At 38.6% G+C, this 12,899-nt stretch overlaps 1 protein-coding gene across 2 annotated transcripts in view; it reads left to right on the top strand.

Annotated features, from left to right (window-relative positions):
* Window positions 1-12,637, top strand: part of Tdrd1 (tudor domain containing 1) — a 42,758-nt gene extending 30,121 nt beyond the window's left edge. For both annotated transcript variants that reach the window (XM_074078257.1, XM_074078256.1), the window contains exons 19-26: window positions 698-973; window positions 2,256-2,396; window positions 3,509-3,625; window positions 7,036-7,203; window positions 8,238-8,465; window positions 9,064-9,110; window positions 9,192-9,284; window positions 11,380-12,637. In XM_074078257.1, coding sequence (XP_073934358.1) covers window positions 698-973; window positions 2,256-2,396; window positions 3,509-3,625; window positions 7,036-7,203; window positions 8,238-8,465; window positions 9,064-9,110; window positions 9,192-9,284 — 1,070 coding nt within the window. In that variant the 3' untranslated portion in view covers window positions 11,380-12,637. The remainder of the gene's footprint in view (window positions 1-697; window positions 974-2,255; window positions 2,397-3,508; window positions 3,626-7,035; window positions 7,204-8,237; window positions 8,466-9,063; window positions 9,111-9,191; window positions 9,285-11,379) is intronic.
* The last annotated feature ends 262 nt before the right edge of the window (window positions 12,638-12,899 follow it).

Below are 12,899 nucleotides of genomic sequence, written 5' to 3'. Positions count from 1 at the left end.
AGCAGCAGCATCAAACATGAGAACTCATTAAAAATGCAGATTCTCAGTCCCTCCCAGACTTAAGTTAGAAACTTTGGAATGAAGCTCAAAAATCCAAGTTTTTAGAGGTCCTCTAGGTGATTCAGATGCATGTTCAAGGCTGAAAATCACTGTTAAGAATATGGTGTGCAGTCCCAGCTACTCAGGAGGCTGGGGCCGGAGGATCACTTGAGCCCTGGAGTTCAAGAACAACATAGTGAGACCTCACTTCCTCCTTTTCCCCAAAAGTATAAGCCAAAACGATCCAAGAAAAAAGTAATTTCAAATGAGATTTTGAAAATATTAGAAAACTCCATGAAAGTGCATCAGTTGTCAGCTTTTCATTGGTGGCTCATCATTGTGTATGTAACAGAACACCATAGTGGATTCTAGAAGAAATAATACCCCATTTGCCTATTGGAAAAATAGCAAGTATAACCTATCATTATAGGTTAGTGAGGAAAGTAAGGAAAGGTCGTGGGCCTCTGAAAGCCCTGGTATGTTAGCAGATGCAATCTGTCACTCAGGCATTGAGGATGTAGATATATAGTTAGTACTGAACAAAATCACTCAAAATTGTTGAACCAAATAGCAGACTTGGAAAGGACTCAGTTCCTACACACTATTAAATACTTACCTCATGCATAGGATTCTTTTTAATGCTGTTCTTATTTTCCAGATATACAGCCTAGGAACAAACATTGGACTAAAGAAGCTATAGCACGATTTCAGATGTGTGTTGCAGGGACAAAACTCCAAGCCAGAGTGGTGGAAATCACTGAAAAGGGGGTGGGAGTTGAACTCACCGATCTGTCCACTTCCTACCCCAAAATAATTAGTGATGTTCTGCTTAGTGAACATCTAGCTTTAAAATGTGGTTCACCACACAAGGACTTGCCAGACAGCAGACCTGTTTATCAACACAATCACCAACTTGACACTCAGGGGCTTCCAGGTAACACTTAAACCATTTGATTTTAAAATTTCTGTTAGGCTTTGCTTTTATAGGCTATGAAAATTTTTCTCTCCTAAATGACAGAAATTTCCTGTTGAGATTCATCTTGTAGATATAGACTAATAATGGATTATTAAAGTTTATACTGATTTATTGAAATTTTTTTATCAAAGAAACATGGTATATTTAATTTAGGTATCAGGTAAATACATCATCCAGATAGTTGTCCCATAAAATTTGAAGAATTACATTATTAAATATACTATACAGATGGAAATATGCTATAGAAACATACTGCAGGAATGTACTAGCTTTTTTTTTTTTAAATAGAAGCCTGTATTCTTTATTGCTATTAATAACAATTGTACAAGATAATGGGTTCATTATGACATTTCATACTTGCATGCTACACACTGTCATACTATCCCCTCCCACTGGTCCTCTCCCCTTCCCCTAAACAGTCCCTCTTCTATTTTAATGTCTTGTTTTCCCTTAAATCTAGATTCCATATGTGAGAGAAAAAACATGTGATGTTTGTCTTTCTGGGTCTGGCTTATTTCACTTAACATGATGATCTCCAGTTCCATCCATTTTCCTGCAAATGACATTTTAGTCATAATTTTAATCTTTACGTACCACATTTTCTTTATCCATTCTCTGTTGATGGTCATGAAGGTTATCTATAGCTTGCTTGTTGTGAATAGTGCTGCTGTAAACATGGGTGTGCAAGTATCTCTGTTGTCTGCTGACTCACATTCCCTCAGGTAAACACCCAGGAGTGGTGTAGCAGGATCTTATGGGAGTTCTATTTCTAGTTTATTGAGGAACCTCCACACTGATTTCCATAGTGGCTGTAATTAGATTCCTCCCAGCAGAATATAAAAGTTCACTTCCTCCTTGCATCCTTACCAGCATTTGTTTGTTTTCTTGATAATTGCCATTCTGACTGGAGTAAATTGGAATCTCAGTGTAGTTTTGATTTGCATTTCTCCAGTGGCTTAGGATAGTGAACATTTTTTCATCTATTTATTGGCCATTTGTACTTTATAATGACTGTCCAAGTTATTTGCCCATTCACCAATTGGATTATTCTTTGGTGTCCAGTTTTATTCCATGAAGTTTTTGTAATACCTACACAATCTCTCAAATTGAGTAGATTATTTTGTGAAATAAAGATTTTTCATTTTGGAGTTTTGGGAGTGTTGATAATCAGCAATCAAATGAACAAATTGAATAAATGCGTTGCTGGGAAGAAAGAATAAGTGACATGTATTTGATTCAGGAGCTGTGTTTCAAATGTCTTCAGCCATCTCTTCAGAGCAGTGGAAGACGATAGAATTGCCAGTTAACAAGACTGTGCAGGCAACCATATTGGAAATCATAAGCCCCAACTTGTTCTATGCTGTCCCAAGTGAGATGTCAGGTAAGGAGCCACACATAGTGAGAGATGGTGATGCTCCTGTTTTAAACTGTGCAGTTGTAAACTCCGTAGTAAGTGAGGGGGGAGGAGGAGAGGAGGAGGAGGATTTTTAAGGAAGAATTTAATATAACACATCAGACAATTTTACTTTTTAAAACACAAATGCTGGGCTGGGGGCCTGGCCCAAGTGATATAGAGTGCTTGTCTAGCAAGCACAAGGCCCTGAGTTCAAAACCCCAGTACTTCCCACCACCCTACACCCACCCCTCCCCAAAAAAAGTACTCTATGTCCAGGATCTACTCAGTTCTTAGTAGTTCACAAGTTCTTATAACAAAGCTAGTGTTCTTACTTACTGTATAATTTTTAATCTTAAAACATAAATTGGCTATATTGAATTGTAATTACTAAGCTAACCTACTACAACCATTGAAAGACATAGTAATCAGTTCATAATAATTTTACCATATCTTAGAAACTTAGTAATGTTTTGCAGTAGTTTTTCATTAAGAAAATAGCATAAAGATTTTTTTTTAATGCTTTTTGTTTCATGGACATTTGCAGTTAAGGAACCTCTTAAATGTATATGAAATTATCCTTAGAGTATCCAAAGGCAAGTTAGGAACAGGTTAGTGGTGTCTGTTCAAAATAATTTTCAGGTTTTTTACACTGAAAAAACTCTTTACTTCAAATTGTCAAACCTAGAATTATGGTAACATCAAAAATTTCTCTTAAGTTTATCTCCAGTATTACAAAAAGTCATCTTTAATCTGTGTAGTAATGCCTCAGAATTATTTGATCCTGATAACACATGGTATGATGAATTAGAAATAATGTTCAGGAAAATTTTACTAAATACAACTATAAAAATATAGCTTAATAAATTTTCATAGACTGAACACACCAGTATAACTACCCTGATCAAGAAATTGGCCCACCAGAGGCTTCTGTCATACCCCTCCCAGTTTTACATCTCTTCTGCAAAAGGCAAACAATAGTGGGTGTATTTATTTTTAAAAATTTATATTTTAATATGAAAAGTGTTGATTTCTTTTGTGGACTATTAGCAGTAATGTTGGGATTCTTTTCCATAAAAGATTTCTTTTATCTATCTTAGAAAATCAAGACAAACTGTGCTCATTGACTGCTGAATTGTTAGAGTATTGCAGTGCTCAGAAAAATCGACTGTCCTACAGACCAAGAGTTGGAGATGCATGCTGTGCCAAATATACAAGTAAGGTTCTGTTAGGTGAAATATTAAAGGGGATTGTGTGTAGCCATTTACGTGGGATTATGTAGACTTTGGAATTTTTGATGCGTGTTTCATTTGGTTAGAGAAATTAAGAAAGGCAACATTGTGCCTTCACATTCATATGTTGGGGTCGTTCAGCTTTTCTGTTCTGTACAGATTATTTTTAGGCAAGGATACAGCTTGATTGTTACAAGTCTGTCAAGAATTATAACTGGGGAGCCAGCTCCCTGTATAGCTATCCTTATCTCAACTAGCAAAAACCCTTGTTCGTTCCTATTATTGCTTATACTCTCTCTTCAACAAAATTAGAAATAAGGGCAAAATAGTTTCTGCTGGGTATTGAGGGGAGTGGGGGGGTGGTAAGGGAGGGGGTGGGGGCAGGGGGGAGAAGTGACCCAAGCATTGTATGCACATACGAATAAAAAAAGACATATGTAAAAAACTAATTAAAAAAAAAAAGAATTCTAACTGGCTTCCTGTAAATAACCATACTCTGCGATGTTGGGTCGAGCATGAAATGATTCACAATTCCTCCATATTGATGTACTGAAAGTGAACTGCCTCAGGCGCCAGACTTGTTGATAGGGTATACTTCAACCAATCTCCTGTTCAATATTTCGTATTAAAATTTTCCTTTGCTAGTTCAAGTAACAGAGTAGATATTCTGGGCTTTTCTTTTTTCTGGGAGAGAGGTGGTGTGGGGCTTGAGCCAGGTCACAGAGGACTGCTTCAGAGTCCACAATTGGGTCTGGTCAGCAGGCCTGTTACTGGAGCATGGATGGGCTTGGATCCTGCCAATCTCTGGGGAGTTGGGGCTGATGATAGCTTCCAGTCAGTCACCAGGACTGAGGTCAGGGAGTTTGCCATTGGGGCTCAGACTTCCCTTTCCAAAGCAGCTTCTTGGAGTTTTGGCTCATATAGTAGAGCACCTGCTTTATAGTTATACTTGCTTTGCAATTGCCAAGCTCTGAGTTCAAGCCTCAATCCCACAAAAAAACAAAAACAAAAAATACCCCATTCAGTCCAAAGCAGTCCCTTCAGTCTTTGGCCCCTGGCTTTTCCACCTGCCTGGATACCATAGCACCAACAAAGGCACCTTTGTCTGCGGATGACTGCCGGATTGTTGGTGGAGAAAGCAATGAGTACAAGCTGCAGCTGGGACCTCCTGCTCCTTGTCTTGCTGATGTCACTCCCTAATTTGATTTTTCTTTTGTGTGACAACTGGATCTGCACTTTGCTCCTTTTCTTTCTAGTAGAAGTAAGTCATGATTGTGTGTTAAGACCTGCATGTTGCTCACTCTGAGGGCAGCATAAGCACTGAGGTTCTGCTCTGTTGCCACTTCTGTATGCTTTCACTAACCATCTCCAGTTGTCTGCAGTAGCACAAATTCCTCAAAGGGCTCTTCATGTACTTCACCAACTTTTATCATACCAAAGTCATGTTCAGCTTACTCCAGACCTGAGCTGTCATCTTCGGAGTTTCCTTCCCCATCGTGCTGAGGATTGTTGCAACATCACCTCCTTCTTGGCTGGGTTTCTCAGCCAGATTTCTTCCCCTGCTCTTACCTTGTTTTCTTTTACCTTACTTCCCTTTGGTTCTACTCCAGCATCTGGATAGATCCCATCCTCCAGAAGCTGAGAAGAAGTGCTGCATGCAGGGTAAACTTTCTGTTCCCGCCTATGTTTGGAAAAGGCCTTATTCTGTACTCATAATTAATTGGCAATTCACCTAGATGTACAATTCTGGACTAGAAGTTTTCTCTTAAAATTTTGAAGGCATTGATTTTATTGTGTGTTAGCTACTGGTGCTTCTGATCAAAAGATAGACATCCTTCCAGATTTTCCAAACTTTGCATATTCTTTTTTAAAATTTTCTTAAACTTTCAGTATCTTCTGCATCCTGTGTTTTGAAAGTCATGTGACTTGGGACAGTGGCTTTCTTTTTCACTGTGTGCTAGGCACTCAATGAGTGGCCCTATGTCTTGAAATTAATGAGCTTCAGTTTTGAGAAATTCTCCTGAATTAATGCTTTTATTCCCTTCTCTTTTAAAAACTTCACATCTTCTAATATTGGACTTGAACTCTTAAATTTCTTTATTCTTTTTCAAGAGATTTCCTCAGTTTCATCTTTGACTTCTCAATGAGATTTTCATTTCTAATAGTACATTTTTAGCTTTAATAGATTTTTTTTGATTTTTCAGGTGTGTCTGTGTATGTTAATACTGCCCCATTATTTTAAGGATAGAATATCATTTCTCCATGGACATTACTATTGTTCTTTTAATTTTCATTGTCTTCTTCCTCCTTGACTGTTTATCCCAGTTCCTATTTCTGTCTGGTTCCCTCTGTCACCGTTAGATGTTTTCATAAATATCTTGTGATCTTTGTTAGCATGTCTAAGGTGGGCCCCTAAGAAGTTATTGGGAAGTTTCTTCAGGTATGGGGTAGGGCTTATCTACTGGTGGTCTTGAATGGCAGAGCCTTTGTCAGTGTCTTCAAGTGGTCTGACATGGACTGCACTGCTTACCCGACAGCGTTCTTGGCAAAGTCTTCCTCCTCGTGTTCCACAGTTCAGTCTCTCTGGAGAAGGAACCTTTAGTCTTCTGTGCTTGGGTAGGAAAAAAAGGGAAAGCATTTTGAACCATATTAAAATGTGTGAACAAACCAGGCACTGGTGGCCCATGCCTGTAATCCTATCTATTTGGGAGGCTGAGCTCAGGGAATCTCAGTTCAGATCAGGAGGATCTCGGTTCCAGGCCAACCTGGGCAAATAGCTGAGGAGACCATATCACCAAAATAACCAGAACAAAATAGACTGGAGGTGTGGCTGCTCTTCAGGTGAAAAGTCCTGAGTACAAACCCTAGTCCTACCAAAAAGAAGGTGTGAACATAAAGCTCACCCATCTCTAGCAGTTCTAAAAGTCGTAATTATATGTGTATTCATGAACTATTGTCTGTTCAGATGTCTTGGGAAGGAACTGCTTCCTTTGCCCAGCCCTCGTTTCCAACTCCATCTTCACACCACTTTTAAAGGAGTAGCACCATTCACTGGGCTCTGGAGGCTGGGGGTCTGAGGAGCAAACCGAGATGCTGCCTGGCTCCCCTTTTGCCACCTCTGGTTGAACTACTTGGCTCCGCCAAATTATTTCCATTCGTCTTCTTTCCAGTGTTCCAATGTTGCATGGTCTTCTCTCTTGTTCTCTGTCTTTGTGGTTAAAAAAAAAAATACTGACGCTGTCTTTTTAACAGGATTTGGAAGGAATAAAGGTAAATCTGGACTTCTAATGTGGTTTAAATTTTTAAGTGACATGAATATAACTTGTGAATAACCATTTTAAGGAAGGAGAAACCATCACCTGTACCTTGTAGCTGAGAATCTGTTCTGTTTTCAGGTGATGATTTCTGGTACCGGGCAGTCGTTTTGGGAACGTCAGACTCCGATGTGAAAGTGCTTTATGCAGACTATGGGAACATCGAGACCCTGCCTCTTTCCAGAGTGCAGCCAATTACTGCCAGCCACCTGGAGCTCCCTTTCCAGATCATTAAATGTTCACTTGAAGGTAGACAATTAAGTCACTTTCCAGTTTGTGTGTCTGTGGCTTTTTTAGTTTCATAGCTCTAAATCTTGATCAAATGGGTTATTTCAAGTAACGATCCCTAAGTTTAAATTTCTGAATATCAAGCAGAGTTTTCAAAGAAATTTTGGAACCTTTATTTTGGAAGTACTAGGTTTGAATTCTGGGCTTCATGCTTGTTAGGCAGACACTCTACTACTTGGGCCATGTCCCCCAGCCTTCTCAGTTATTTTTTGACTAGGGTCTTACAGTTTTGCCTGGACCAGCCTGGACTGAGGTCCTGTTTATGACAGACACGTACCATCATGCACAGCTTACTGAATGAGATAGGATCTTGTTAATTTTTTGTCTGAGCTGGTCTTGAACTGCCATCCTCCAGAGTAGCCCTGGAGTAACTCTCAAACTATATTCAGGTAGTCTGTCTTGGTTTTACAGCTCATTTTCAGAGATTCTGTTTTACCCCATTACAAAGTTCTAATAGTAAGTGGCATGGTTAAGGTGTGAACTGAGGTGGTCTTTCACGTAGGGGTCTTGCTCCTTTGTCACAGCTCTGTATAAGGACCAGAAGCAGTCACATGAGGCCATTTTCCACCACCTTTCTGTGCATATGTTTGACTCTCCAGTTGGATTTTTAATAAGGTGAACTGAAATGCTACAAGTAGGCTTGTACTGTACACATGTATCACACTGACTGCTCATAGCCTGAGTGGATGTCAACTTAGAGTTGGGAAGTTATCTTCACTATTGTTTGCTTCTTGTTTGCTTCTCCTGTTAGAACTTTGAGGGCACACATTGTACCTGTTCTGCGCACCTCTAAGGTGCTTGACACCTCACCAATCACCAATGAATGTTTACTGAATGAATTTGATTTTTTTTTTATTGTGGCGGCAGCAGTACATAAATCAAAGCATACCTAAAATCAGCTAAAGTTAGTAGTCCTTTTGCTTATTGTCCTTAGATGATCTAAGTATGATCTTTTTAAAAGAAACTGGAAAACCATAATCTTCAATTTTCTCCAGGACTGATGGAATTGAATGGAAGCTGTTCTCAATTAATGATAGAGCTACTAAAAAATTTTATGTTGAATCAGAACGTAATGCTTTCTGTAAAAGGAGTTATCAAGAATGTTCACACAGTGTCAGCTGAGAAATGCTCTGAGAATGGCACTGTCAATATAGCTGATAAGCTGGTGATGTACGGTCTGGCAAAAAACATCACATCTAAAAAGCAAAGTGATTCCAATAAAGGTAATTGTTTTCAATGCAATTAACAGCAGATGTAGGTGCAGCGAATAGTGGAGATAGTTTATTTGACCTGATCCTTCCTCCTGTGGCCATCATCGTCTCCTCCTCCACATACCCTTTGGCAGGTCTAAGATTCCTGCTTACACCTCCTAGAAGCCACATTGATGGGAGCAGTCCTCCTGCTCCAGGTAGTCCTTAGGTCAGGCTCAGCAGCACTATTGTGGAAATGAACACTGAGAGCTTTTAGAAGTGTCAAACATTCTTTCTGTGCCTTTCTCACAGTTCACTTTTCATCCTGACCAAAATGAACTCATGGGTTTGAGATTTGAGTTTTCCTGGTATTTCATATAATATGCATTTGGCAGACCTGCCTTCACCAAAAAGAGGTTCCATACAAAATAGACAGAGGACCTAACCCTTGGGATGTCGGTGTTTCTTTGTAAACAGCCAGATGACAGCAGTAGATAACATTTAAAGCCCAGTGGGTGGCTTTGTTCTATAGTTGGGACACAGGCTTGAGGAGAGATGTGTATTTGTTCAGGTTCAAGGTTTTCTTGTTATTTGTTGTATGACACCTAATAGTTTTTTCATTTACTTTTAGAAAAGACACATAGGATGAATTGCTGCTGCACAGAGTTACAGAAGCAGGTGGGTAACATTTCCTTTAAGTGGAATTATACTCCTAACATTTTTTAGAAATTAAATTACACTGTTTCTTTTCACTCATAGATCGAAAAACATGAACAGATTCTTCTCTTCCTCTTAAACAATCCAACCAATCAAAATAAATTTATTGAAATGAAAAAACTGCTAAAAAATTAAGTAAGTTAAATTTGATGTTTCTGCCACTTCTTTGATTGTTACTAGGATGTCTCTGGCCGCACTGTCAGGATAAAGCAAATGGCATGACACCTTTTGTAAAGCTGTGCTTTGTTTTGGAATGTCACGATCTGAGTTTGGCTGTGATATTTAAGGTTTGCTTCAGTTTGAGCTGATAGTTTTCCTCTGATGTTCCTGGGCGATGTGAGCCTGGGGTGTTTGGGTCGCTGTGTCCTTTCCTCGCTATTGTTTGTTGCTGATTTTATTCATAATTACTGTTATGTGGAGGGACTTGAATGTTGGGAGATGAGGCTGAGCCTTAAAGTCCCTGTGTATAGATTTGGTGGGACTGGGGTTTTTACTGAAGGCTTCGTGCTTGCGAGCAGGTGCTCTACCACTTGAGCCACACTTCCCTTGTGTCTAGATTTGAAATCGTCTCAGATATCACATGTACATCTGCAAAATGTTAACACTTTTTGCAAAGAGGAACTAAAGGACATAGAATAGAAAAGGGGTTATTGACAGCAGATTTTATGAAGCATCTTCTTTGGTTGTGGTAATTCCAGCTTTAAAGAACATATTGATGACACTTTTTTTAGTGTCTGGGTTCCTTTATCCTAGAAGGGCCTTCAGAAATGCCTCTGTGACCAATAGCCAACTAGAACTTCTGGTCAAAATGAAATAGTGCCCTTTACCACTTTGACTTGCTGTAATTCCAGCAAAGGATTTTTGCTTTACTTTGTGAATGTGCTTTTGTAGACCATTTGGAGACAGCTTAAGAGGGCAGATTGCTCTTTGTGATTCTGTTATGGGTGTGGTTACTTTCAAAGTACAGTCGAATTCTAAGATAAATATCATTAATGCCGGATCAACAGTTTTGACTCTCATGATTTAAGTCTCCGGCTGATTTTATAAGTGCTGACTTAACAGTTGCAAATAACTTGCAGTCCTTTCTAGTACATGTCTGCTGTTTTGTGTGCCTGGGTTTAAAATCTTAAATTTAATGATAAAACTACTTTCATAGATTGAGAGATATGCAGTGACGTGAATTTCTGGAATTTGTTCCTACCCAACAACAAACCATTGTAACTTAATCAAATTGGTTAACTTGTATGCACTTTTGTGTATTTGTCTAATGGCTTTTTCCACAGAATACTGAGTGCTTGCTCACACACCCAATAAAACCTATTTCCTATTGTTTCTAGGTAGATTGGAGATGGGACTTAGTAGCTTAAACATGCAATTTAAAGCATAAACTGGCTTTCACCTACTGTGGGGATATGTACATATTTATGTCTCATATAGATACACATACACATTTCAGAACAGTAAAATATATTTGTGTAGTGCCTTATTTACAAAGCACTTTTACATCATGTCACATACTTAATCTTCACAATGCCCTGGAAAAGAAAGTAGACCCCATTACAGATGAGGAAGCTGAGGCCCTTCCTGCCTAGTTGCACATAGAGACACACCTTAGGGCTTAGGACTCAAAGCTGAGTTCTCTGCTCCTGTGCCTGCTGCCTGTGTGCTGTCCTACAGCACCTTTCTAGATTAGCCAGTTCAAGAGGATGTGAAGTTAGGAGCTAACGTTAGAAAAAATGGGTATGTGGTTGCTTAAGCATACCTTCTTAATTGTGAAAATACAGTTAAATATTTACCCTCACCTTTAAATTATTCCAAGAGATAGAGAAAATGTGTTTTAAAATGTGTTTCATCATTTCTGGAGGAATTTGTGTTAACAATTTAACTGTAAACTGCCAGAATAGAAGTGCTGAGGTGATAAGAACATAAACTCCCTGTAATAGATCACTCAAGATACTTCAACACACAAGTTAATATCAGATTTTTTTTTATATTTGAAGAATGTCAGCAGCAATATTTTATATTTGTGAAAGGGAGTATAAATAGTTGTAATTATTAATAAAAATAAATAGGCTACACTATTATTCTGATGTTGAATTTGACAGGTCTGACCTAAGTGTATAATTTCAGTTAGAAGTGAGAATTTTTTTGCCTACTTAAAATAGAAATTAAGAACCATAGTGACTGAGTTTTTATGTAAAGCATTAATGATGGTTGGTTTTTCTTTCAGAAACAGTGTCTCTTGGAAATAAGCATTTATGAGGAAGAAAACAAGGAAGACTAGGCTTAAGAAAGTATTGTATCTTGTGTTTGTTGAAACCTTTTCTTCCTCTAATTTTCTTTATTGACCTTTTATGCCTCCATTTTTGCTTGCTTACCTTTTTTTTCCTGTTAGGTTGGGTATTGCTTTTCCCCCCTCTAAGTCTTCCCACCAAACAAATCTTGCTTAAAAGGCTCATGTAATAGGCAAGTGTGGTGGCACACAGCCTGTAATCCCAACACTCAGGAGGTTGAGGCAAGAAGATCGTGAGTTCAAGGCCAGCCCAGGCCACATAGTAAGACCCTATCTCAAAAAACAAACAAAAATACCCCAAAACAAGAATTTATGGGAGTACTAGGAAAAGATATGGAGGAGCTTTCTACTGTTGGTAACCAATTTTTTTGAGGGGAAGGGGAGCAACCTGGGGATCAAACCTAGGGCCTCATGCATGCTAGGCAAGCATTGTACCTCTGAGCAATGGCCCCAGCCCTATAAACTTTATTAAAACACTGAAGAAAATAGACTGTTAATGGATAGATCTAACTGGTGAATATACAAGTTTTATTATTTTCCATATGTTAGAAATATTTTCTGATGCTCCCTGTCACCTGACTCTTCCATGTAATAAATGGTCTTTAGTTTCTTGCCTCTTTGTTGTTTGCTCTTTTCTGTTCCACTCTGAGGTCATCAGCTGCTTTTTTCCTTCCTCAGCTGGATCACTTTGCTTTTGATCTTTGGCCATTGGAGTCTGTCCTTGAGTTCTAGACCACTCCACTGCTGCCATATACCCTTTCAAAGATGTAGCCAGTCAGATTTTTGGCTGTAGAAAGAAGTTGCTGTTTTCTGAAACTCAAATATAGTTATTAATTTAAGTTTTAAAACTGAGTTGAAGTATATTTTCTTGACGCACATAATCTTAGTTTTTCCTAAACTCACATGTGCAGAATTATGGGCAAGCTGACTTTCCTGCCAGCCTCAAAGTTTCTATTTGGGAATTTTTCCACAATTTAAGTAGCAGACTGTAATAACCAATGATGATGATGATGTCTCCAACTCAAAGCAAATTATTAAGACTGGTGTGGGTATTTTTTTTAATTGGTAATGTGTGTCCCCTGTTTTGTTAGGTTAAGTGGAACTTTTCCTCATGTAAAAAGTTGCTGCAAGCATTAATATGCTTCTAGTTAGATAAAAGTTCATGCTGCTTTGCCTAATAAAATCATTTCATGTCAACCAGCTTTCCCTTGTGCACTTATTGCTGGCCTCCTGCTGACTGCTTACTTGCACACACTGGAGTATTAGACACTTGACTTTTGATATGAATATCATCTGTTCCAATCAGGATGGAAATTCAGTGACAACTATGGAAATGCAAAACTGGCATCACTAAAGAAAACCAGGGAAGCTATCCAAAGAACACAAAAATTGTGAGTCAAAGTTCATGTCTTCAAACTCCAGCATTGTATCATGTGGTACTGAAATAGAAATAATTT

This window comes from Castor canadensis, chromosome 7, assembly GCF_047511655.1.
Source record: "Castor canadensis chromosome 7, mCasCan1.hap1v2, whole genome shotgun sequence".
Taxonomy (NCBI): Eukaryota; Metazoa; Chordata; class Mammalia; order Rodentia; family Castoridae; genus Castor; species Castor canadensis.
Note: the sequence above shows the minus strand (reverse complement) of the source record. Positions and strands in the feature narration are given on the sequence as shown.